Source organism: Entelurus aequoreus, linkage group LG24 (assembly GCF_033978785.1).
Source record: "Entelurus aequoreus isolate RoL-2023_Sb linkage group LG24, RoL_Eaeq_v1.1, whole genome shotgun sequence".
NCBI classification, from domain to species: domain Eukaryota; kingdom Metazoa; phylum Chordata; class Actinopteri; order Syngnathiformes; family Syngnathidae; genus Entelurus; species Entelurus aequoreus.
In genome coordinates, this window is record NC_084754.1 from 17,352,805 (window position 1) to 17,380,394 (window position 27,590).

At 39.6% G+C, this 27,590-nt stretch overlaps 1 protein-coding gene across 4 annotated transcripts in view; it reads left to right on the forward strand.

Moving 5' to 3' along the window:
* Positions 1–27,371, forward strand: part of LOC133641432 (leucine-rich repeat-containing protein 56-like) — a 43,578-nt gene extending 16,207 nt beyond the window's left edge. Inside the window, exons 6-13 of one of the 4 annotated variants that reach the window (XR_009824275.1) lie at positions 1,848–2,016; positions 2,083–2,286; positions 2,483–2,550; positions 5,048–5,190; positions 5,780–5,949; positions 6,116–6,223; positions 6,309–6,455; positions 8,486–8,498. Coding sequence is in view for 3 of the 4 variants with exons in the window: in XM_062035162.1 (XP_061891146.1) it covers positions 1,848–2,016; positions 2,083–2,286; positions 2,483–2,550; positions 5,048–5,190; positions 5,780–5,949; positions 6,116–6,459 (1,098 nt within the window). In the remaining variant the exon portion in view is untranslated. Of the gene's footprint in view, positions 1–1,847; positions 2,017–2,082; positions 2,287–2,482; positions 2,551–5,047; positions 5,191–5,779; positions 5,950–6,115; positions 7,317–8,485; positions 8,499–26,849 lie in introns of those variants that run through there. The other 3 variants (XM_062035163.1, XM_062035164.1, XM_062035162.1) reach the window with 3 other exon arrangements.
* The last annotated feature ends 219 nt before the right edge of the window (positions 27,372–27,590 follow it).

Below are 27,590 nucleotides of genomic sequence, written 5' to 3' on the forward strand. Positions count from 1 at the left end.
GATGAAGTCTCATTATTTTTTTCTTATGATACAAGAGCTGTCCTCTTTGCAGCCTCTTTTGTCCCTTAGAGAGCAAAACACAGATATTTGAGAGTTACTGTTTCAGGATTTGAAGAAATTGGTAGGATAAAACTAGTTTTGCTTTTAGCACCCAGGTTAAAACAATCATCTATCTACAGTGGTACCCCATTTTAAGGGTGTTTTGAGATAAGAGTTGTCTCCAAGTTAATCTGGTTGTACTTGCTAGCATTGGATGGAAATAACTTCCAACCATGGGAAGGAAGAAAGTGGGTGTAAAGGACAGCGCTGAGATGAAGAAGTGGATGATATTTATTGAATTAAAGAAAGAAACCTGGCTAAGCAATTTGAGCCTATTACAGTTAGTCTGCACCATACCGAAGCAGAATGAGTGTAGTGCCAGCCAAGGATGTTAAAATAATCTCTGGGCGGCAGATATTTATCCATGAAAATATGGAGAAGCTGCTGATGGTGTACTTGAAAGAGAAGCAACTTGAAGGAAATACAGTTGAAGTGCATGCTTCTAGGTAAATGTACAGGTATATAATTATTACATCCATCCCTCCATCCATTTTCTACCGCTTGTCCCTTTCGGGGTCGCATTACTTCTAAAAATATCTTAGTAGTGCATTCAATTGTATTGTTTTTCATACAGTATTTATTATCTAAAAGTAAGTTTTTCTTGTATGCTATTCTGGTATGTTACTTGTTAAAATTGTGCTGTTTTTGGGGTGGTCTGGTTGGTTGGCAAAACACCAATTAAAATTATTCAATGGGCAACATTGACTTGAAATAGTGTTTTGATTTGAGAGCTCCATCACAGAACCAATTAAGATCACACGATGACATACGACGGCACTTATTTGCAATTTTTTTCTACTTGCCAAGATTTAAAATTGTATTTCTAGAAATTTCCTTAGTTTTAAGAGATATTTACTTATTGTTAGTCATTGACTCATCTTAATTTTAGCATGAATAATTACCGGTACATTTTTTCTATTCTATAGTTTAAATTGAGAAAATACAGTAAATATTCAAATAAGATATTTTGGTTTCCCCCCACATGGAATTTAAAGATTCTGCAACATCTCGAGTATGCTTAATTTAAGAATTTTAAGTTAGCTTTAAGAATAATGCTTGTTTTCAGAATAATATACCTATTTCTATCTTAAAAGTCCTGCTAATTTCTATATACAATTATTAATTTAGGTACTTATCAAGTAAAATTATCTGTCAATGCAGCAAGTTAATTTCACTAGTTTTTAGTATTTTTTTTGGTAAAATCTAGTGTTTTTATTTTATATATTTTGACATTTTTACAGTGTATACATATTAAAAGAGGTCTCCTTGATATCTTTAATGACATGTTGGTGTGTCTACATATTTTAAACACTGTCGAGGCATTCCCACTACTGAGTTACAGCAGAGTGGAAAGTTTCGGGGCCACAATAAGAGAGTTTATTTATGCTCACCAGCAGAGAATTAATTAGGAAACTGGGGCAATGAAGGCAGAGGCTGAGCTGAATATGCATTAGGCTTGCGCTTTGTAGCGACTGAGAGGTTCTTGGGTTTGCCAAACTCTTTTTTTAACACATAGCTGCTGACTTCCTCTTAACTAAGCCCCACTTTCATCATCTTTTTCATTCCCCTCTTGTCTCGTAGACTGCATCTGTGAGAAAATGCATCGGACTAGATGTGTCCATCTCATCAGTGCCAACTTGTTATATAGCCTACTGTATATGCAGTAGTTCTCTCCTGTTCTTCAATGTCAACCCAGTTTTGTCACATAAATTTCTCTTTTTCCTTATTTCCTTTGCCCTCCGGATCAGACTGACTACAGTTACTGGGATTCAGTGAAGGAGTTGGTCCCTCAGCTGCGTTACCTTGACAATGCAAGAGTGGAGGATGGCAGACCAGACTCCAGTGGCACCATGTGGGAAGACTGGAGCATTCTGAGAAACTGCATCAGAGACTACTACACAACGGCTACAGAAGACAGTACGCATCTGTTCTGTGGTAGACCCGACTGTTATAAAGTGTTTTTTCTTTAATACTTTTGTGCAGCAGACAGTGCACGTCCCTACAACCGACCCAGTTCTGCCAGGCGCCCTGCTTCCAGCCTCCGGTCCTTCTCATCAGCAAGTACTGCTGACTCCAGGCCCTTGACATCATCGTCATCTGGGCTTCTTTCGTCTCCTTTGTCCACACCTGGTTCTGAAGATTCAGACTTTGCCGAAGTTGAAGCAGACAGCAGCGTCCTCACGCATGGTTAAATATCTTTATAGTTATCTGTAATAGCGTCTGCTTGTCTTTGTTTTGGACTCATTTGAGTCCCTTTCATTCCTAATATTGCAATACAATGACAAATGCTCTTAACCTAACGTGCAGAAAAAAATATGTTTTTATTGAGTCATAAAGCTCATGAACTGAAATTTGTCTATTCTTATTCTGATGATTTGTGCAGGAGCTGGCAAGATCGTGTTCTGTGGGAACCCTGTCAAGGCTGTACGAGCTAGACGTGAAAAGTTGAGAGTAAGTTTCATTTAATGAGATAAATTGAAGTTACGCATTAAATAACATAAATCATTAGTATCAACATCGGGAAACGTTTTGGTCTTTTTAGGCAGTCTGTATTTACTCAGTCATCTCATTAATATGCACTTTTAAAACCAGCGTCCTCTGCTGTGGACATTTGTTTTTATTCTCTACTTCTTTTGCCAAAGTTACACATTTCGGGAAAAAATAGTTATGTTATGCGAAACAAACTTGTCCACTGAAAAGAATGTTGGCTCGCAGGAGGTACTTGTGAGTTAGTTTGCTGTGTTGTTAAAGAATACTGCAACTAGGCTCGACTAGGCACAAATAGGGATGGACACCTTTCACATTTGATTCCTGGTTCCCGGAAATGGTTCCCGGAAATGGAGTCCATAGTGAGGCCAGCAGGGGATCCTCTTGCATGTAGACAAGTGGGCAGCGCAGAGACATCACCAACTGATGCAGAGGAGTGGTCCACCCCGGGTCCCGACTTGGAACAACTAGCGCATCCTCCGTGAAAACTGATTCGTGACCACCAACCTGTCCACGCAGGAGGGGGGGGCAGAGCAGAAAAGAGAGACGGCAGATCAACTGGTCTAAAAAGGGGTCTATATAAAGGCTAGAGTGTATAAATGAGTTTTAAGATGGGACTTAAATGCTTCTACTGATGTAGCATCTCTAACTGTTACCAGTAGGACATTCCAGAGTAATGGAGCCCGAACAGAAAGTGCTCTGAAGCCTGCAGACTTTTTTGGGGCTCTGGGAAACACTATTAACCTGGAGTTCTTAGAACGCAGATTTCTGGCCGGGCCATTTGGTACAATACAATCTGCAATATAGGATGGAGCTAGACCATTTAGTATTTTATACGCGAGTAGTAAAACCTTAAAGTCTCATCTTAAGTGCACAAGAAGCCAGTGCAGGTGAGCCAGTATAAGCGTAAAATGATTAAACTTTCTTGTTTTTGTCAAAAGTCTAGCAGCCGCATTTTGTACCAACTGTAATCTTTTAATGCTAGACATAGGGAGACCCGAAAATAATATGTTACAGTAATCGAGACGAGACGAAACGAACACATGAATAATTATCTCAGCGTCGGTGGTGAACAAAATGGGACAGATTTTAGCGATATTACGCAGATGAAAGAAAGCTGTTTTAGTGGTAACACTCCTAATGTGTGACTCAAACGAGAGAGTTGGGTCGAAGATAATACAGAGATTCTTTACCGAGTCACTTTGTATAATTGTTTTGTTGTCAAATGTTAAGTTGGTATTAACAAATAAGTGCTGGTGTCTAGCAGGTCCGATAGTCAACATTTCTGTTTTCTTAGTGTTAAGATACAAAAAGTTGCTGGACTGCATTGTTTGATTTCATTAAGATACGCCTCTGGAAGACTACATTAGTAACAAAATTATTGATATATAATAATTGATATGTTTCTTAACTAAACTGTCAATAAATAGTAATAGTTATAATCAAATAAAAATACAGCTTCACCACTTTAGTCATAAATTTTGCGCTTAAGAAACTTATCTTTGATTTTAGCTCCTTACTTTTTCGGTTTTGTTTGATATTGTCATTATGGCCAAAAGTGGTGGATAAGTGTATAAAACTGATTACCACTGGCCTATACGGATCACAGCTGATAAACAGATAATTTTTGGCGGCTCTTAGTGGGCGCTCGTGGCCCAACAATGGTTAAGATCCACTAGTCTAGTTGTTATATCCTGTGTTCTTTCACTTCTGAGTCTCATTTGCAAGTGTTATATACTTGTAGTGGACTTTGCATGCAGTTGCAATTTCAAGACATTAGATGGCAGTAGTGTTTAGACTACGGCGTGGTGCCTGGCTAGGAAGTAGTCTTTGCCATTAGGTTGAATGGGTCAGTCTAGCCTTATGTGGCTCCTTACAAAGTGTTTATATTGTAAGTGTTGTGCTTATTACACAAGAGTTGTTTGATTGTAATGTGCATCTGAGTTGTAGTTTTTAATTTACAAATTTGGAGGCATTGAAATCACCATGTGAAATCGCTAATGCCAATAAGTAGCACATATATGGCAAAGCCAATATAAATTAGCATCAAGCTAACACATTTTGAAAAGTGAAGCCTTACTTTACGTTTAAGCCTTTTCTATCGGGCGTACTTGCTTTGTGGGTATGGAAAATTTCAACATTGCCTAGGAGCAGTTCGGCCGAGTCTACTGTGAGTGTTGTTTGAGTACTGGTTTCCCCGCCAAGTGTTTAAGCGGGTGTTTCGTCTGCAACTGGACGTGATGTCACGTGCATCAAAAGTATTGAAAATGGTATTGTTCGTTTTTACATGAATCGATACCTGGTTGTACACAGGGAATTGAGTCGGTAGCTATAAAAGTACCGAATTTGGTACCATAGCTCCAGGTGAAATACCAGCCAGTATCAATTAAAATTCAGCATGTGACTCCAAATGTCTACTTATAGTCCACAGACTCATGAAGTAATGTTTTTTCTCATATAGACTGCACCCTGTGTGTCAACTTTTAACCCCCGTGACCTGACCATCCATATACCAGAGCACATGTATGACCCAGAAGACCATGATGGGAACGAGTGTGGTGATGTTTTTGCTGAACTTAAAGCTTGGAGGGAGAAACATAGCAGGTACTACAGAATATACATCTGTACACACAGTTATGATATAGATTCCTGCTGGTTTTAGTTTTGTGGGAACTTTTTTGGGAAAGCCTTTCTCTCTTTCTGTGTGGCTGTGCTTTACAGAGCAGGGTTCATAAAAGAACGCATGAATAAGTTTGGTGTAGAATAAATTATGAGAAGAGATGTTAAACCAGGGCTTCTCATCCAACATTCTTCTCACCCACTATTCTTTACCAATATTTTTATTTTCTTCTGCAGACACAGTATCATTGAAAAATAAATAAATACAGAAGTAAATAAAAACAATTTAAACCTATTATAATAACAATATTAAAAACAAGAAGATAATATATTAATAAACATAACAATAATGGTGAATTAAACTATGCACCGTAACTGGCATAGATATATATGTCTATGGTAACTGGGATGGGAACCCTTGTATTGGGTTTGGCTGGCCTATTAAGGGACCCCTAATGCATACAGTGTGAAATCCAACGATTTACATATCAAGGATGATGTCATTTAAATATGTGATCTATTAGTTATATTCCCTGCTTTCCTTGCACATATATGCTATTACTTTGTCTTTCAGGCGACTTGAAGAAATACAGAGCGACAGGTTACCTCAAGTACTGGTTGTTCAGCATGGCAACGAGGATGATGAAGATCATGATGAAGGGGAAGGTTTCGATGGTGTCCACAGTTATTATGAAGAACAAAGCGAGGACTGTACCGATTCATCTTTTAGGCCTATTTGTTCAGGTAAATACACTTTAAATATACATACATTTTTGATAACATTTAAAGGGGTCATATTATGATTTTTTTTTCTTTATCAACCTGAATCAACTATAAGTAAGCTGCAAAACTTGTATAATACCAGGCTGTAAAAAGTGTCTTAGTGCATGTTTTTTCATATATTTTTCAGGCCAGTTTAAACGCACGTTACATGATGTGGATCAACGTTCCTGGTCCTCTGACATCACACATTGGCCTTGTCCTCCTCCTAAGTTTTTAGGTTCAAAACCAACCTCTGGTAATAATAAGAACCCAACAGGAATCTGTTCACAGAGGATTCGAATTAACCGGGGCACTTCAGAACACATACTTCATTCTTACAGCGATGTTGCAAAGGCTACACATACAGAGCTGCCAATCAAGAGTATCCAGCAGGTGACGAGAACTAAAACGCTTCGACCGCCATCACCTATACGCATGACTCAGTCATGTAAAATTGGTAGCCTGAGAGGACGGTTAAAGGATTCATGGTAAAGCATTATTCAGTTCTTGCCTCTTTTTGTATTATTGAAACAGAATGCAGCTAATTACCAGGAATACAATTTTCAAACTCATCTGCAGAATCTCACTCAGGTTGCATGGTATGCAAAATATTGTTGGCAAAACAAAGATAATAAGACATCATTAGTCTTAGCATGACTTCACCCCTCAGTTTTGTTGTTTTAATTGCTGTGACACTTGAAATGTTCCATTTTCTTCCTACCTATGTATTATATCCATTCAATTTACAAATAGGAAATATAATTTTATTTTGGATTAAGTGTAAAGTAAATAAAAGTTTGGCTTAGGTGTAGTTATGCTGACATAATGGCAACTCATGGTGTGATAACTTTAGAATACCACATGGGGGCACTATGTCTAAACATATTCATCCATAAAACAATCCAAAAGAGGGAGCCATATGCATAAGGGTACAGTCAGGGTTTTAACTTCAATGTGCAAAAAGAAGTTGGGTAAATGGTAGTACAATCTTAATCCAGGCTGTCGTAATAGGGGATGTGTTAGCTTTGGTTAATGAAACAAGATTTAAGTCTCACTGGTTGTGCTTGGTTGTAGTCTGTGTGTCCATAGGTCCACCAAGATAAGAACAATCATAAATCCTATTGGAAAACAAGCATATGCACATGGTATTTTGAACTGTCAGTGGTTTGTTTGCGTTGTAAGCCTGTGCTTTTGTTATTAAAGCAAATTAGTGGAATTGCTTTGCCCGTGCGGGATAGCAGACAAACATAGCAAATCCCTGCTAACATCTCTGGTGGAAGGGAGTGTGCACTCTGGATCCCCAATCATTTGGTTCAGAATGTGGTAAGGGTAACTACATTTATGTCAAGAAGAACTCCCACAAAAAGCTTTATGCCTTTACTGTACTGGTAGTGATTATGTGACAGTATTTTGTAGATATAAGCTTTTATACTGTATACTGTAAAGTGGTTTTTGCAAGGGTAGACAGACTGTGTTGTTCAGAATGTACAGCCAGGACACGATGCCAATGTATCTATGAAAAATAATTGGCAAAGCCTTAGCCAGTGGGGTGCTAGCTCTCAACCTCTGCCCAGTATTGTAGATTAGCCTGTGAGCAGTTAGTTTATAGCAGGGCTATTCAACTACAGAGGGCCGCAGTTTCAAGAGCCAAAGGGCTCAAGGGCCGGACATCAAAACGTGCAACACATCGGCTTTCGCACTGCACTGTCAATAAATTAATTACTCTGCCCTTGCTACTCGTTTCCAGTGTGTACAGCTAGACAGATAGTTAACAGCATGAAGAAACAGAAGCTCCGGAAGATTTGTTGAGGGTTGATGTTCTTTCTTTGGAACTATTTCCCTTCCTCAGTTTTGTTTATTTACACTTCTTCCTTCATTTAGGTCTGCAAGACTAAAAATTTAAACGTAAAATAATGAGATAGGCTACAGCACCCCCCGCGACCCCGAAAGGGACAAGCGGTAAAAAATGGATGGATGGATAAACATTACAAAAATATTACGTCAATTGTGTATTTTACATAAATACAATAGAATGTTTTGTGTTAATGCATTCACACAATAAACTACAAATGTTTACGCATATAGAAATTAAACAACATCCACATCAAACATTGGACTCATTTCAACTAAACCTAAGTTTACCTTATTGCCCTGAACTGGACAAATTTAGCGCTACATGTATTAAACAAGCTTTGATCGCCAGGGTTCCTCTCAGACAAAAAAACAACACAACCAAGAATACAACAGACACCACAAAGTCAGCAATTTCAATACAAAACAAACTAAATATCTTTATGCACAATATCTACTTACAAATGTTTGACAAAGTTTTGTGATGAAGCTTACATATGTGGATTTCGACCATTGTTACTGCTTGTTTAGAACAATGTGTCTGTCGTTTTAAAGGTTCGACAGGAAACAATGACTTGAGCACTTGCTCTGGGCAGAACATTCATACTTTGTTGTCCAATTGTTGTTAAAAAGTCAGATTTTCTCTATTTATTTTGATTTTTTTCAGGGTTGAATAAGTGGTCTACTCCCGCCACTTCTGCGTCATTGATACACAAATGCCTCGGTGTTGCCCCCCGTGGGATAGCGGAAGTACTACATACAAAAGCAACCCTAATTTTAATGGTTCCATCAAGCATATTTGGGTGATGTTCTACGGGCCAAATGAAAAGCTTTGGCAGCCCAGATGTGGCCCGCGGTCCGCCAGTTATATACAGTCGCGATCAAAAGTTTACATACACTTGTAAAGAACATAACGTCATGGCTGTCTTGAGTTTCCAATCATTTCTACAACTCTTATTTTTTTGTGATAAAGTGATTGGAGCACATACTTGTTGGTCACAAAAAACATTCATGAAGTTTGGTTCTTTTATGAATGTATTATGGGTCTACTGAAAATGTGACCAAATCTGCTGGGTCAAAAGTATACATACAGCAATGTTAATATTTGGTTATGTGTCCTTTGGCAAGTTTCACTGCAATAAGGCGCTTTTGGTAGCCATCCACAAGCTTCTGGCAAGCTTCTGGTTGCATTTTTTTACCACTCTTGACAAAATTGGTGCAGTACAGCTAAATGTGTTGGTTTTCTGACATGAATTTGTTTCTTCAGCATTGTCCACACATTTAAGTCAGGACGAGGCCATTCTAAAACCTTAATTCTAGCCTGATTTAGCCATGTCTTTACCACTTTTGACGTGTGTTTGGTGTCATTGTCCTGTTGGAACACCCAACTGCGCCCAAGACCCAACCTCCGGGCTGATGATTTTAGGTTGTCCTGAAGAATTCGGAGGTAATCCTCCTTTTTCATTGTCCCATTTAAAGCACCAGTTCCATTGGCAGCAAAACAGGCCCAGAGCGTAATACTACCACAACCACGCTTGACGGTAGGCATGGTGTTCCTGGAATTAAAGGCCTTACCTTTTCTCCTCCAAACATATTGCTGGGTATTGTGGCCAAACAGCTCCATTTTTGTTTCATCTGACATCACATGGACAAAGATAAGACCTTCTGGAGGAAAGTTCTGTGGTCAAACTCAAAGTGTCATGATAAACAGTTTGAACTTATTTACATTAGATAATATAATTAATCTCAGGAAAATTACGACTGACTTTACTTTGTTGAAATAATTGTATTATTTATGGCGTAAACTGTGTACAAATTGAGAACAGGAAGTAAATAAAAGTGTTAGTAATTGCTACAAAATGGACAAGGAGTATGATTAAATAAGATCTGCTTCTTCCTACTCATTTTCAAACATGTTGAAAAGAGAAACTGGAAATGGTGATGTATCATATTGTAACTGTATGCATGTTCAAAATAAACTTAAACCATAAACCAATGAGGCTATTTCCACCAAAAGTTCATGAACTTTAAGTTCCTGAAACCTTTAGCTCCTGGATCTATAGGTTTCTGAAGTGTGTGGTTTGTGTTTCCGCTGCATTTCCAGTTCGGGTAGTTTTTAAAAATCAGGCTGATGACGTATGGATGAATGGTACAGAATATTTCCACACTGATACCATGTAAATAAATAGACAATATTAGGTCATATTTATTTACTAAACAGTAAGTACATGAAATTCGAAGTAATAAGATACAAAATATGATTTAAAAACAAAGTAGCAGATTTTACATAAAAAGTTAAGCTTTTGTCCGCAATGTCCAACAGTCAGAAAGTTGTCCTTTCAGTAACTACAGAATTAATGAGGGTCAGGCAATTCCTTATGGCCCATTTCAGCTGGAAATAACAAAATATATAAATAATAAATGTCAGTGTTTATTTCACGGTGACAACGTACGCATCGGATTTAGCGTTAGCCAGTTAGCATTAGCATTCGGTTCACTTGGGTTGAGAAGAATAACTACACAAATGGTGTGTCACTGACTACTTTTACAACACGTAACACAGTAAATAGTGAATATTTAATGTGGTTACCCTTTGTTCCACTGGTCCATTTCACATTCATCTTCGAACTACGAGGTCTGAGTCCCAGGAAGCACCACGCCTCGACGCTTCGAAGTCCGACCGAATACTTTATATTACTCTGTAAATACGTTTAAAAGAGTCTGTTCACTTCTCGTAGCTCCGCGTATAGAAATTAAGTTTGTAATAATTCATAAACCGCATGGAACTACATACTACTTTAAAGACCGCAGCTGAGTAAAACTTATTTTCACCAGTATTTATTTATTTCTGATTTCCGTGTTACAAATTGCCTATCCAGCTTCACTTCCGTTTAAGACACACTTCACTTCCGTTGTCTTCACCCCTGTGGGCACGTCTTTTAGTGGACGCCTCTTAGAGTGGGCGCGACTTAGACTTAAAGTGAACCCGACTTATAGTGTCTGCTGCCGCAGCTAGTTGTACTTGGCTCTCAGAGCTGGCGAAGAAGTCAAAATAAAAGCACTTCTACTTCCGCTGTATATTTTTTTGGTGGGACAAATACGTCTTTCTCCAACACTGGGGGGACATGTAAGCCATACTTGCCAACCCTCCCGTTTTTATCGGGAGACTCCCGGTATTCAGCGCCTCTCCCGATAACCTCCCGGCAGAAATTTTCTCCCGACAAACTCCCGGTATTCAGCCGGAGCTGGAGGCCACGCCCCCTCCAGCTCAATGCGGACCTGAGTGAGGACAGCCTGTTCTCACGTCCGCTTTCCCACAATATAAACAGCTTGCCTGCCCAATGACTTCCTAACTGTAGAATGATCGAGGGCGAGTTCTTGGTTTCCTTATGTGGGTTTATTGTTAGGCAGTTTCATTAACGTCCTCCCAGCGCGGTAACAACACACAACAACAGCAGTCACGTTTAGTCTACCGTAAAGCAGTTCGTCTGCCGTAAACAGCAATGTTGTGACACTCTTAAACAGGACAATACTGCCATCTACTGGATAGCCTCCAGAACACTGAAATTCAAGTATTTCTTTTATTTATATGTATAATAAAATATATATATATATATATATATATATATATATATATATATATATATATATATATATATGAAATACTTGAGTTGGTGAATTCTAGCTTAAATATATTCCCCTCTTAACCACGCCCCCAACCACGCCCCTGCCCAACCCCTGACCACGCCCCCACCCCCCACCTCCCGGTATCGGAGGTCTCAAGGTTGGCAAGTATAATGTAAGCTCCTATCTCCCTGGGAGTAAGGTTTACCAGCATACACATCGCCCGGCAACACTGGCTGGCCTTCGTTACACGGGATTTCTGTTTGTTTTTTTTTTATTTAAATTTAAAGTTATTGGGACATTGTTATGTTGCATTATTATGTTGTGACTTTAAATACTGAGCAGAATCATCCAAGATGTATTGTATCAATAAATGTAAGGCTTTAATAATAACAATAATGGAAAGGGACAAGCAGTCGAAAATGGGTGGATGTATGGATGGATTAGATCTATATCGTGCTTTTACAGGGATAACTGCATCATTAATTAAATCCAGTCATACATTGATCATGGTAAGCTACATTTGTAGCCACAGCTGCTCTGGGGCAGACTGACGGAAACGTGGCTGCCAATTTGCGCCTACGGCCTATGCGACCCCATCAAACATTTATACACATTCATACATCAGTGTGAGCGGCGCTGGGAGCAAGGTGGGCAAAGTGTTTTGCTCAAGGACACAACAGCATTGACTAAGATGGCAGAAGATGGATTCGTACCAGGAATCCCTAAAGTTTCTGGACGGCCGCTCTACATTATGACCTACGCCAGATCTTTTTCATTTAATTCAAGGATTAAAACTTCAGAAGTTTTATAAGATATTTTTGAAAGAACCACAATTTTTTTAATTGAAATTGTAGATTATTGGAATAAATGGTATTCTGGGGTGTTAAAAAGAACAATGTATACCGAACCAAACGTACAACCATGTCACAAAACCGTAAACCTATCCAAACCATGGATTTTGTTAACCGTTCCACACCTGCCTCTTATTTGGTGTCAGAGTTGCAAGAGTTAAGACGAAAGGGCTTTCTTACACCCTTCTTATAGACACCTTGGTTTGTTTTCTTTTAATTTTATTGCACTTGTACTCTAATCAGATACAGCGTATGCAGCTGCACAGGAGACAACCATAAACAAAGTTATTTGTACAATAGTTACATTGAAAACTAATACAGATGACAAGGGTTGTCTCTAAGCAGGTTACTACGGAGTGGACTTTTGACCCCAGGTACATCAAGCTTCTTTTGATACCATGTGCTTGTCAGAACACCAGATGAAAGTCCTCAAAAGCCTCATTGCATCTTGGTACAGATGCACAGCCCCTTCTTATACGAAGAACGGAAATCTAATTTGATCTGCAACAGACAGAGCTCCAACAGGAGCTCAGACAGGAAACCTCTGGCTTAAGCCAAGTCCAGTGTAGTTCCAATCCTTCACGTTGAACTACAAGTCGGGGGCCAGTGTCGGTCTTCCTAGCACCAAGGAAGTGTTGCAGAATGGTAGTAGTGGGAATGCTGCTGACAGAGGCTCCAATTAAGCTGGATTGTCTGAATGCCCATGCTGAATAGGACAGTTTGGCAGGTGTAGATTCCCTGTGAGTTGGTGACTGTAGACATTGCAGACTACACTAAAGTGGCGTTATCTGAAGACACATGGAAATGGGTTTTGTGTCAACTGCCTCAGTGTGTTTAGTACTCTTGTGGATTTTATTAATATTGTTTTTATGAGGACAGTATTCTACTCGGGTTAAATGAGTGTCCAGATCACGAATATCCTTTGGGACTGTGCTATATTTTGTCATAGAGATGGGTTGTAGAATGCCTTGATTAGATTTAATACCATGTTTGTTGATTGGTGGGCGGACACAATGCTGATGGCCGCTACACATCAGTTGGGTTATATCAGAGATCAAGGTGATAGGTTGTACAACAGTTTGCCGAGTGTCTCTATCGTACCTGTGGATTGGTCGGACATTTTGTCTATTGGAACACTCAAGTCGGGTTATCTGAAGGCCCTTGGAGATGTCTTGATGATGGTGTCTAGCATCCTTGCGAAGTGGTATACGGATACTCTGTTGATTGTGTCTGCATTCAATGTTAGGTTTTTTCTGCTGATGGGGCCTGGACTGCAAATGACTTGTATGAGAGACCGTGGGGATGGATTTTGGAGTATCTTGGGCAGTATACCTTGCATCCTTGTGGACTAGTGGACGTACACTCTTCTCGTATAAACTACACTCTTGGTTATTTTTCTGAGTGTGTGTCCTTGGCAGGCAGGTGCTCAGATTTGGTTTGGGTTTTTGAAAATCCAATGAAATGGATTGAAAGACAACTTGTTGAGTGCCTCTTGCATTCTTATTATTTATTATCGGGGGGATACTCCGCCGAAGGGGACTAACATCCAATTTAGTTATTTTGGGGCCTATCGAGAGTGGTTGTGGAAAACATTCTTGAGTGTGTTTGGGAGTCCTGTGTATTGAAGGGCGAATATTTTGTTGATGTGTCCTACACTCCCGACCAATACTCTTTTGAGTAGCCGTCCTTGGTTGGTGCACAGTCCTTTCTTGGGAGCTTTGTTGGAGTGTGGATAAACTAGGGGTCAAGGAGACCGGTTGCACGACACTTTGTCTAACAGGTTTGTTGTTAGGTTTGCAGACACTCTGCTGGCATGGGCGGCAACTTAGTTGGGTTTCCTCAAGTCCAATGGAGATGGTTTGTAGAAAACCATGCAAAGTTTTTCTTGTATTATTAGAGAGCAGTAAGCAGATTTTTTTGTGGCTGGGGATATATTCCGGGGAGGTTTTCTGACCAACCTTAAAAACAAAAGAAAATACAAGAATTAATGTCTCATTTCCTCATCGTTCACTTCAATTACAGCGAGCATTAGAGCAGCTTTATTTGTCCATTCTTAACATGTACAAGACACATAAGAACTGAAATTACATTTTCGGCACAATCCCGCTAAGACGGGACCGCCAACGGATCAGCCACTTAGGGCGCTCCTTCAATCCACACACCACTGCTCTGGGCAGTAAAATGAGGTCTGTCAGCGATTGCTGAGCTAGAAAAAATAGTAATACACGTCCGATCCTTTTCTGCACATACTTGTTTTTCACACTATAGGAAATATGGATTTACTTGATTCGGTTTTTCATAATCACGTAGCAGTTTAATTTATGGATGACATTTACTATTGTGAATTCCTAAACGATGGGGTGACAATTGTTTTCACTTCGTATATGCATTTTTTACCTGTTTGTCATGAGGAAGGCAGGTAAAAAGCACTGTCTGACAAAGTATTATTTGTAAGTCTTATTGTAAACCTTCATATTTTCTAGTTCTGATAATCTTTACTAATTGATGGATTAGATACTTTTATACAGGCAACACATTGATAACCTTATAGTGTGGCAAGATATTGCACATTTTTGCATCATTTACATATTATACACAATAGCTGCTTAGCAAGCTTCACAAAATTAATTTGAATAAAAACATGATAAAAATAAACATTTTTCTAACCTAACCTTATGCTGTAACATGATCCGTCTTCTGTCAGGGGGGAACTTTCTTCATGGTTAAAGTTCTTCTAGTTATTATACGGACTGAGAAAACCTATTTATAAGATAACACACTCAATTAAACGGTCATATGGAATTCTTCCTGTATATCATGATTGATGGCATCATAGCCGTGATATCATTGCATTGTAACAGGACGAGAGCTCATTCTCTGACATCATCAAAGCCATATCATGTGAGGTAATCCTTCTAAATAAAACTAGCTGTGCTGTGATTTGTAAGATGATTAGCAATGTCTTTTGGAGGTAAATATTTTTCAGGCAGTCATCATCACCCACATTACCAGCGTACAATCAATGATTCAAAAGCATACAGCTGACTGTAAATCTTTGAGAGCCCCTTTAATTCTTTCTTCGTAAACACGTCAGCTAAGGAATGCTTGCGAGCTTGTGAGCGTGTGTTGGCTCGTTGCCATTAAGCCATGACAAAGCTCTTAGATAATGTGGTTAATTTAATCTCCATACTTCATTTATTTACACTGTTGCTTCATTGTTTGCGGACATGGTAACGGCATTGTTAATTCTTGTTGTTGGGCAGTAGGGGTTTTGTATATGATGTGGTATTTATAAAATAGACCTCCTTTTTAATGATCAGATGATTTGAAAACCATCCATCCCTCTGTCCATCTTCTTCCACTTAGCCAAAGTCGGGTAGCGGGGGCAGCAGCCTTAGAAAAGAAGCCCAGACTTCCCTCTCCCCAGCTACTCCCCGAGGCATTCCCAGGCCAGGTGGGAGACATAGTCTTTCCATCGTGTCCTGAGTCTTCCCCCTGGTCCTCCCCGGTCAGACACGCCCTAAACACCTTCCCAGGGAAGCGTTCGGGGGGCGTTCTGACCAAATGCCCGAACAACCTCATCTGGTTCCTCTCGATGTGGAGGAGCAGCGGCTTTACTTTGAGTTCCTCCCGAATGACAGAGCTTATCACCTTATCTCTGAGGTTGAGCCCCGCCACCCAATGGAAGAAACTCATTCCGGCCGCCCGTGATCTTGTCCTTTTGCTCATAACCCAAAGCTCATGACCATAGGTGAGGATAGGGACGTAACTCAACCAGTAAATTCAGAGCTTTGCCTTCCGGCTCAGCTCCTTTTCTACCACGACGAACCGATTCAGGGTACGCATTACATACGCTGCATCGATCCGCCTGTCGATCTCATGATCTACTCTTCCCTCACTCGTAAACAAGACTCCAAGGTACTTGCATTCCTTCACCTGGGACAGGTTCTCCTCCCCTACCCTGATATGGCACTTCAACCTTTTCCGGGTGAGAACCCTGGTCTCGGACTTGGAAGTGCTGATTCTCAACCCAGTCGCTTCACACTCAGTTACGAACCGATCCAGTGAGAGCTAAAGATCCGGGCCAGATGAAGCCAGCAGGACCACATTATCCGCAAAAAGCAGAGACTTAATCATGCAGCCACCAAACCGTATCCCCTCAACACCCTGACTGCGCCTACAAATTATGTCCATTAAAGTTGTAAACATAGTCTGTGACAAAAGGCAGCCCTGGCGGAGTCCAACCCTCCCTGGAAACGGGTCCAAGTTACTGCCAACAATGCAGACCAAACTCTGACACTGATCAAACAGGGAGCAGACCATCACAATCAGGTGGTCCGATACCCTATATTCTCTGTGCACTCTTCACAGGACTTCCCAAGGGACACAGTCAAATGGCTTCTCAAAGTCCACAAAACCCGGTTGGGCAGACTCACATGCACCCTCGAGGATCTTGCCGAAAGTATAGAATTAGTCCACGGTTCCACGACCAGGACGAGAACCACAGTGTTCCTCTTGAATTTGAGGTTCGACTATCTGGTGTAGCCTCCTCTCCAGTACACCTGACTAGACCTTACAAGGAAGGCCGAGGAGTGTGATCCCATGATAGTTGAAACACACCCTCCGGTTCACCTTTTTGAATGGAGGAACCACCACTCCAGTCTGCAAATCCAGAGGCACTGCCATCGATGTCCACACAGTGGTCTTGTCAACCACGACAGCCCCACAGCATCCAGAGCCTTAAGGAACTACGGGCAGATCTCATCCTACCCTGGGGCCCTGCCACAGAGGAGCTTCTTTTTTATTTTGGCAACCTCAGCCCCAGAAATAGGAGAGTCCACCACAGAGTTTCCAGGCACTGCTCATTGGAAGACGTGTGGGTGTGATTTAAGAGGTCTTCGGAATGTTTCCTCCACTGATCCACGACATCCCCAGTCGACGTCAGCAGCACACCGTCCCCACTATACACGGTGTTGACAGTGAAAAGCTTCCCCCTCCTGAGGCGGCGGATGGTGGTCCAGAATTGCTTCATAGCCGTCCGGACGTCATTCTCCATGGCTTCTCCGAACTCCTCCGATGTCTGAGTTTTTGCCTCTGTAACAGCCAAAGCCACACACCGCTTGGCCTGTCTGTACCTGTCCGGTTCATCTGGAGTCCCATGAGCCAAAAGGACCCAATAGGACTCCTTCTTCAACTTGACGGCATCCCTCACCGCTAGTGTCCACCAGCGGGTTCTGGGATTACCGCCATGGCAGGCACTGACCACCTTGCAGCCACAGTTCTGATCGGCTTCCTCGACAATATAGGCACGTAACATAGTCCACTCGGACTCAGTGTCCAGCATCTCCCTCGTAACAATTTAGAAGTACTTCCAAAGGTGGGAATTGAAACTCTCTGACGGGAGACACTGCCAGACATTCCCAGCAGACCCTCACTATACGTTTGGGCCTGCTAGGTCTGTCCGTCATCCACGACCACCATCAGAGCCGACTCACCACTAGGTGGTGATTGGTTGAAAGCTCTGCCCCTCTCTTCACCCGAGTGTCCAAAACATGAGACCGCAAATCCGGTGACACAACCACAAATTCGATCATAGTACTGTGCCCTAGGGTGTCTTGGTGCCAAGTGCACATATGGACACCTTTATGTTTGAACATGGTGTTTGTTATTGACAATCTGGGCCGAGCACAAAAGTTCAATAACAAAACACCAATCTCGTTCAGGTTAGGACAGCCGTTTCTCCCAATAACGCCTCTCCACTTTACTGTCGTTGCCCGTTACCCTGTAGAACAAGGGAATGACCTGCGGGAGCACACTTCAGTACTCCCTCTATGGACTCCAAAAAGGGCGGGTAAAGTGAACTGCTGATTGGTACGTTAGAACAAACAACAGTCAGGACCTGTCACCCCACCCGTAGGCGGAGGGAAGCTACCCTCTCGTCCACCGGGTTAAACACCAACGTACAGGCTCTGAGCCGTGGGGCAACAAACATAGCCACCCCGCCTGTCGCTTCTTACTACTGTCAATCCCAAAGTGGAAGAGAGTCCAGCCCCTCTTGAGAAAACTGGTTCCAGAGCCCTTGCTGTGCGTCGAAATGAGACCGACTATATCCAGCCCGAACTTCTCTACCCTGCGCACAAGCTCAGGTTTCTTACCTCCCAGCGAGGTGACGTTCAATGTCCCAGGAGCTAGCTTCTGTAGCCGAAGTTTGGACCGCCAAGGGCCCTGCCTTTGACTTCCACCCAGCTCACAGAGCACCCAACTTCTATGGCCCTGCTATGGGTGGTGAGCCCATTGGAAGGTGAACCCACGTTGCCTATTCGGGCAGGCCCAGCCACCAGGCGCTTGCCCCACCTCAGGCCTGGCTCCAGAAAGGGGCCTCGTCTATCTGCATCTGGGCGAATAAAACTTCGGTCCTTCATACTGTTGATTCATAGAAGTCTCTGAAAACCAACAGGTTAACAATTTGTGGATATTTTGGGCAAAAAACTGATAGTATATTACAAGGGTGTTGCAGCCCACAGCTTGTAGTTTAGTTTACTGAGGTGATTAGTGGATAAAACCATAATAACTATTGGATTATTTTTCTCCTGTAACAGCTATCAGAATGTTTTTAGAATTTTGTTTTTTAAGCTTAGCACATATTGACTTGTATTGTAAATTGGATTAGTTATGTACCAAATGTCACCGTATCAGAATTGGTGCTGTCAAATTATATATTTGAAAAAAAAAATCAGATTAATCAACCTTCTGAATATAGATTAATCATTATTAACCACAGGTTATTACTCACTTAGATTATTTAAATTAATTTAAAAAAGAACCCAGTATTTTGACAAAAAGGAAATTTTTTTGTAAGAATGTCATCCAAGAAAATGTCTTCATTTTTCAAATGTTCTTGGTACTTTTTACTTCAATGCACACTATTTATTCGCTTAAAACTTGGTAACAGTTTTAAATTAAGTTCCGTCAGGGTGCATTTTAAATTAAAATTTGCCAGTGAGCACAACAGTCAGAGTCTTCTCAATCATCGTTGCATTGACGTGGGCATTGACCGGATCACTGACGGTATAACAACCCACCCTGCCTTTCAGTTACGGCAAAGGAGCATATGCGCTCAAAATAAATTGCGTAATTAATTTACATATATACACAAGATTATTGCAATACTTTTTTGTGATTAATCACATGAGTAAACTTGTTATTTTTGACAGCCCTAATCAAAATATTTTTTTTCTGTATGCGGCCCTCATTTAAAAAAAAGTTTGTCACCCCTGCTGTATTATATTTTTGTATAATTCAGGTCTTGACAGAAATTTTTTCCAATATGTCACGGTTTATTTCTCTGTTATCGTACGGCCAAACACTGTGCTTGCCTGAGTTATCATTTAGCTAAATTGAGTGCAAAACAAACCACCATGGGACCAAATGAAGTTGCAAGTGGCAGCATTACTACATAGATGGTGAGAAACACTTGAATTCAAGAAAGTACTCATAGTAAAGTAGGCTTGGTTTTCCCCTTCCTTTTTCCCTCAACACTTCTCGCCAGTAAGAGCCTTTAATAAAGGTAAGATTGATCACATACCCATTTTATTTGTCATCTTTATGCATTTTGCTTTGTATAATGCATGTACAATATAATCATTCTCTAAAATGTGTTTTGTGTTAATAGTTTTCGAGGTCTTTCATTATTTTTTACGAAAAAATTATGAAAAAAGTTTTAGTTTTTTTACAATTTGTTCTTGGTCTGATGTTCTGGAACAGAAAACCCCACTATATTTATTTCAGTAACTGTAATAGACTAATGTTTGATGTAAATGTTTGGACATAAACCTGTGGAACAAGTAGTAGCAGGCGCAATATCAAAATTAAAATTAAGTCTCTTGTCATGTGTACGCATATTTTTACACATTATTAGAGGCATGCCAGATTTTCCACTCTAATTTTGGAAGACATCTCCCACACATAATACATGATTTTAATCATCCTTCGATTGTGGGTCTATTGTCTTACACTTTGTTGTATTACCATTGTACCATGCTTACTATCCTATGTTTGTACTCATGAATGTACGTCTGTATATTTTATGCAAGTACATGTTGTGTTCTGAGATAACTGAGAAAAGCAAATTAATGTTGAATCGCAGTGTAACCTAACTATTTTCTACATATGCGTTTCCGACCACACCTAACTAAAATGTGAATGAATTGTACACAACACCCTCATGCCATAGAAACTCATGGAATGTTGTTGATTTTTTTTGCCTTAGGACACATCTTTGTTTTGACATCAGATGAGTCACATTCATAAAGACGCTGTACTTTGGAATACCTGAAAATACCGAGAGTGAGTTCAGACAAGTTCTGTGAAGGCTGTTTGTACAGTCCTAAATGCAAGACCACCAGATATATTCAGGAGGAACATTCCGTTCACAGCAATATGACAGACTGCAGAATTTACCTCTTGGCAAGTAAGTATAAAAATGTATCACAGAAAAAGCTGAACTAAAAAGTTAAGACACTATGTATCCAAATATATATTGTATTACTGCAGATACAGGTGAATCCTAAAGGGAAAAAAGTAAGACAAAAGCCTTTCAGGCTTTCCTTTGCACTCCAATGTTTTGTTGGATAGGTAACTAATTGTTTCCCCACATATAATGGGTCTAGTAGTCTGGCAACATGTGATAGTACAATATATTTTTCAGTCTCAGGTCAGTTTAAGGCAGTCCATGCATGCATTGTGTTTACACGGTACAAGGAAGAAGCAGAATGCTGATAACCAAAGCAACTGATATCATTTAGCCTTCATTTAGTTAATTTATTATTCAATGAATACCAGTTTTGATACCATTGACCCTGAATTCATTCATTTTTGTAGTATTTAATAAAGACCAGTAAAAAAAAAAAAAATCCTGAATAAATGTATTAATATTGATCAAAACCACACTATCTCATATAATTAATGCTAAAATTATGCATTCCTAATAAATACAGTTGTGTCTGATATCATTAATGCTGCATTCATTCAATGCCTAATGTATACCGCAGTGTCTAATGTCATTAATCATTAATTCAAAAATGTATTATTATTTAATGAATACCACATTGTCTGATATCATTTATGCAATATTCATTCATTGGGTAATGAGTGTCTGATATAAGTATCCTGAATTCAATAATTTATTACATTTGATCTACCTACAGTATGTAACAATGTCAAAATACAAATGTTTGATGATGATACCGCCATATACACTCATGGAAAGAACATGGCTGAAGCTGCAGCCAAACTTACTTCAGCCATGGACAGTACAGCTCACTGGCTCCACGATTCCTGCCTCACTGAACATTGAAAAGACTGCAGTCATGTATTTCACCAACAAACAGAAATATGACCGCTACCCCACTCTCACTGTCAATGAAAAACCTCTACAAACTTACAGAATACAAATACCTGGGACTCATACTTAACCCCTCCTCGATTTAAAAAAAAAAACATGACAAAAACACTTAAATATAATGTAGCCATCTTCAAAGGTATACGGAATTCGGTCTCCGTCGATGCCGCTGTAAGCTACTTAAATGCAATGATCATGTCACACTTCTCTTATTGTAGTACCAGCTGGTCTCAAGCAAACAAAACAACCAAACCTTTAGAATCCATCTACAAACAAGGCCAAGAATATCATCCCTGCAACTTTCTAAACAAATACAATAATATCCTTCCTTTTGACAGTTTTATATCTCTCACATATCCAAATGGTCTACAAAATTGTTCACAACTTGACTCCATCTCCAACCAAAGAACGTGTCCATCGGAACTCAGATACGGTCACAAGAGTAACCAGAAGTACTACTAGAGGGAAGTGTAGTATCCTAAAATGTAAGACCACCTAGGGCCAGTCTGCTTTCTCTTCAAAGGCTGTGAAACAGTGGAACAAGCTCCCATCTGAGCTGCTGAGCTTGAATTCACTCACTTCCTTTACAGACGAAGCAAAAACATGTTTTTTTTTATATCCACAGATCTGATTTAAGTGTATTATTGAGATTTTAATAAGTGATTGACTTGTATTGTATGCACGAAGAAGGTTGCACCTTATCTGAATGTTAGTAGTGTGTTGAGTTGTGCTTTTTTTATATAATACCAGTATGTATGCACTATGCTGTATGTATGTATGTATGTACAGTACAGGCCGAAAGTTTGGACACACCTTCTCATTTCAATGCGTTTTTGTCATGTCTGTGTGATCATGTTTTGTTTTGGTTATGTTCGGTTTGGTTTTTGGACTCTTTGTGCACTCTTGTTTGTTTTCTGTCATAACGTGGACTATGGGGATGTTCGTTTTCCCGAGTTGCAAGGAAGGTTGGAGTGGACAAGGCATGCAGGTAAAGACATGGTTTAATTATTACTATAAACTACAAAGTACAAACAAAAGGCGCGCACAAAGGCGGAGAACAAACTTGACTAATGAAACAAAAACTAGCACTTGGGCAAAAAACTATGAACATGAAACAAATAAACACTTACTGTGACAAGAATATAGACAACTCACTTGGCATGGAACTATGGTAGCATGGGTAACATGGGTAGCAGAAGTCAAACAGAGTTAATGTCGCCAGACAGACTGCTTGGCAACTGAAAGCTTAAATAATACCGACATGATTAGTGACAGGTGCGCGAGTGCAAAACGTGAGACAGGTGCGTGACATGAGGACAGGTGAAAACTAATGGGTTGTCATGGAAACAAAACAAACAAGAGTGCACAAAGAGTCCAAAAACCAAACCGAACATAACCAAAACAAAACATGATCACACAGACATGACAGTTTTCTTTATTTTCATTACTATTTGCATTGTAGATTGTCAATGAAGGCGTCAAAACTATGACACCTGTGAAATGCGAACTCTTTCAGGTGACTACCTCTTGAAGCTCATCGAGAGAATGCCAACAGTGTGCAAAAAAGTAATCAGATCGAAGGGTGGCTATTATGAAGAAACTGGAATATAAAATATGTTTTTAGTTATTTCACCTTTTTTTGTTAAGTACATAACTCCACATGTGTTCATTCATAGTTTTAATGCCTTCAGTGACAATCTACAATGTACATAGTCATGAAAATAAAGAAAACGCATTGAATGATAAGGTGTGTCCAAACTTTTGGCCTGTACTGTATGTATGTATGTATGTATGTATGTATAATATTTGGATGATGCATTTGAATGGTGTTTTAACTTGCAATATATACATCATGCACTTTGACCCCTACCCCTTAGGACTACAGATAGACATTAGGTATTAAGCTACAATCTGGTACAAACATCTCTGCTTTATGCATAATGTAAGTGTACATTGTCCTAATATATAAATAAATGAAATGAAATTACTATTTAATAAATACCACATTGTCTGATATCATTAACGCTGAATTCATTCATTACGAAATGAATACCACTGTGTCTGATATCATTTATCCTGAATTAATTTGATCATTTATTGACTACTGTAGTGCAGTGGTTCATCAAGTACCACCTTGGAAAGAACTTGGCTCTCCAATTACCACCGTAATGACCAATAAAAAAATACAGTAGCATAGTAAGCCTAAATATTTATTAAAAACAAAGCATAGGTTTTGTTTAAAAAGCATATTTAATATTTTGGGCCATTGTAACATTTTCACAGTTTGAACAGTAACACTGTGTTTGAATATTCATTTAAGCGATTTTTTAGTGTTCCACTAGATGGAGCCCACGTTTCTGATATTGCTGAACTCCGGCTTGTTGTTAAGCCATGAGCATCCCCAACAGGGCCCCCAAAGGGACACCAAAAAAAATCTGTCTAAGCTGCAGCCTTTATGGGTCGCAGCGGTACTCAGTTGTAATAAACTTTCCCCCCACTTGTGGCTGTAATGAATTAGTTGACTAAATAACGCATGACAAGCTCAAACTAGCAGAAGTCTGGAGCAAAAGTCATGGAGAATATATATTCAGTATATATTTATTATCATTTATTATTGATGTATTTATTTTAGCACTGCATAATTGTGTGTGAATGTATTTTTCATAATTTTTTTACAAGTCCCTTTTACAGTATATTTTAATTAGTAACTGTTTTTGTAAGCAGCCTGACCTAAGCCTTGTCATTGTATGTGCTGGTTTATGGTTTATGTTACAGATTCCGTGTTAATAATTGAAGAACCTCGGATCTGATGAATATCACAGTGTCTGATATCATTTATCCTGAATTCATTAGGTATTATAAATGACATATTACTCATTTACAACATTTTTGTCAGTTGATCTACCATATATTCCGTTTGGTACTGAAGGTGTTTAGATCGCTCATCAGATATTCTTTTTAGAATTGTTTTTTAAAATCTTGAAATATTCCTTATTTTTATCGAAACATACTTGGTCATTAAAGTTGATTCTGTATGGAGTTATATGTTGTGCCTTAATTTCGAGGTAGCAAAGCTAGATCTTGAGGAGAGGAAAATATATTTTGCAAGCATAGGCATTACAGACACAGGTAGTGCTATGAATATTTGGGAATCACACAATGTGATTCACTTTGATTCGATTCTTGGGGTATGATTCGATTCAGAATCGATTCTCGATTCAAAGCAATTCTCGATTCAAAATAAACCCTTTTTTTTAATAACTTTGGGTGCCAGTTCTATGATTAACTACATTCCTCTATCAAGTAGATAAACAACTACGACAATTTTACATATTGCCCAAAAGAAACGTGGTTTTGTTAAATAAAATCATACCTAAACATTTAAAGGCCTACTGAAAGCCACTACTACCGACCACGCAGTCTGATAGTTTATATATCAATGATGAAATCTTAACATTGCAACACATGCCAATACGGCCGGGTTAACTTATAAAGTGCCATTTTAAATTTCCCGCTAAACTTCCGGTTGAAAACGTCTATGTATGATGACGTATGCGCATGACGTCACAGAGAGAACGGAAGTATTCGGACCCCATTGGATCCAATACAAAAAAGCTCTGTTTTCATCCCAAAATTCCACAGTATTCTGGACATCCGTGTTGGTAAATCTTTTGCAATTTGTTTAATGAACAATGGAGACTGCAAAGAAGAAAGCTGTAGGTGTGATCGGTGTATTAGCGGCGGACTACAGCAACACAACCAGGAGGACTGTGAGATGGATAGCAGACGCGCTAGCCGCCGACCTCACCTTGACTTCCTCCGTCTCCGGGCCGCCGACCGCATCGGTGATCGGGTGAAGTCCTTTGTCGCTCCGTCGATCCCTGGAACGCAGGTGAGCACGGGTGTTGATGAGCAGATGAGGGCTGGCTGGCGTAGGTGGAGAGCTAATGTTTTTAGCATAGCTCCGTGAGGTTCCATTGCTAAGTTAGCTTCAATGGCGTCGTTAGCAACAGCATTGTTAAGCTTCGACAGGCTGGAAAGCATTAACCGTGTATTTACATGTCCATGGTTTAATAGTATTGTTGATCTTCTGTCTATCCTTCCAGTCAGGGGTTTATTTATTTTGTTTCTATCTGTATTTGAGCCCGATGCTATCACGTTAGCTCTGTAGCTAAAGTGTTTCGCCGATGTATTGTCGTGGAGATAAAAGTCACTGTGAATGTCCATTTCGCGTTCTTGACTCTCATTTTCAAGAGGATATAGTATCCGAGGTGGTTTAAAATACAAATCCGTGATCCACAATAGAAAAAGGAGAGAGTGTGGAATCCAATGAACCCTTGTACCTAAGTTACGGTCAGAGTGAAAAAAGATACGTCCTGCACCGCACTCTAGTCCTTCACTCTCACGTTCCTCATCCACAAATCTTTCATCCTTGCTCAAATTAATGGGGTAATCGTCGCTTTCTCGGTTTGAATCTCTCTTGCTGCATTGTAAACAATGGGAAAATGTGAGCAGCCCTTCCTCCTGTGACGTCACGCTACTTCCGGTATAGGCAAGGCTTTTTTTTTTATCAGCGACCAAAAGTTGCGAACTTTATCGTCGTTGTTCTCTACTAAATCCTTTCAGCAAAAATATGGCAATATCGCGAAATGATCAAGTATGACACATAGAATGGATCTGCTATCCCCGTTCAAATAAAAAAAATTAATTTCAGTATGCCTTTAATAAAGTCAAATGCAAATAAAGAAAAAAGAGAAGTATCCAACACTTCTCTTTTCTAAAGTAAATATGTACAGTAGATATGGGCATCAACAGCAACAATATGATTTGCCTGAGTGGCTGGACAGGACAGATTTAAAAAAATTTGATTTTTGATTTGCTTTGAATCGATTAAGAATCGTTACAAGTATACATTCGAAAATCTTTTTTTTGACACCCCAAGGTAGACTTTCATCTTCTGTCTGAGAAGGAAGTAACATATCTATAATCCAGTCCACTCATCAGCAAGATGAGAATGCTCTATCATTGGTAGATTTGAATTAGATCAATAAATATATTTATACTTATTGTTTTCTCTGCTATAAATGATATCTACACCACACATTTTCAGACAGAAAACACAGCAGATAATCGGTTTGATCCTCTATATTCAGATGGAATCTCAAGATCTGCATACACCAACCAGATCAAACTGGACAATAAAGACAACATCATTTGGTAAGTGTTCAAACAATATTGACACTTTAATTATACTTAATTTCAAAATGTTTACTTTTAAAACCTGTTTTTAATTTTCCTGTGCTCTTCTTCAAAGAGCAATTGTCCTACACTCTATGAGACTCATCCTAATGCTGCGGCAGCTTAGAAAGGGCCTGGAGCTGTATGGCCTTGTGAACAAGCAGGCTACAAACCCTGCAGCTTGCCACTCCCTGTTTGTTCCTCAATGTAACAATTTCAATTGCCACTTATTTTATTCTGACCTTGCGTTTTTTATTTATTGCATTTTCCATTTCATATGTTCTTAAAAGTCTAGTCCACAATTAAACAGTCCACAAACAAGATACAAAACCCAAAACTAGTGAAGTTGGCACGCTGTGTAAATCGTAAATAACAACAGAATACAATGATTTGTAAATCCTTTTCAACCTATATTCAATTGAATAGACTGCAAAGACAAGATACTTAATGTTCGAACTTGGAAAACTTTGTTATTTTTTGCAAATATTAGCTCAGTTGGAATTTGATGCTTGCACCATTTTTCAAAAAGCTAGCACAAGTGGCAAAAAAGACTGAGAAAGTTGAGGAATGCTCATCAAACACTTACTTGGAACATCCCACGGGTGAACAGGCTAATTGGGAACAGGTGGGTGCCATGATTGGGTATAAAAGCAGCT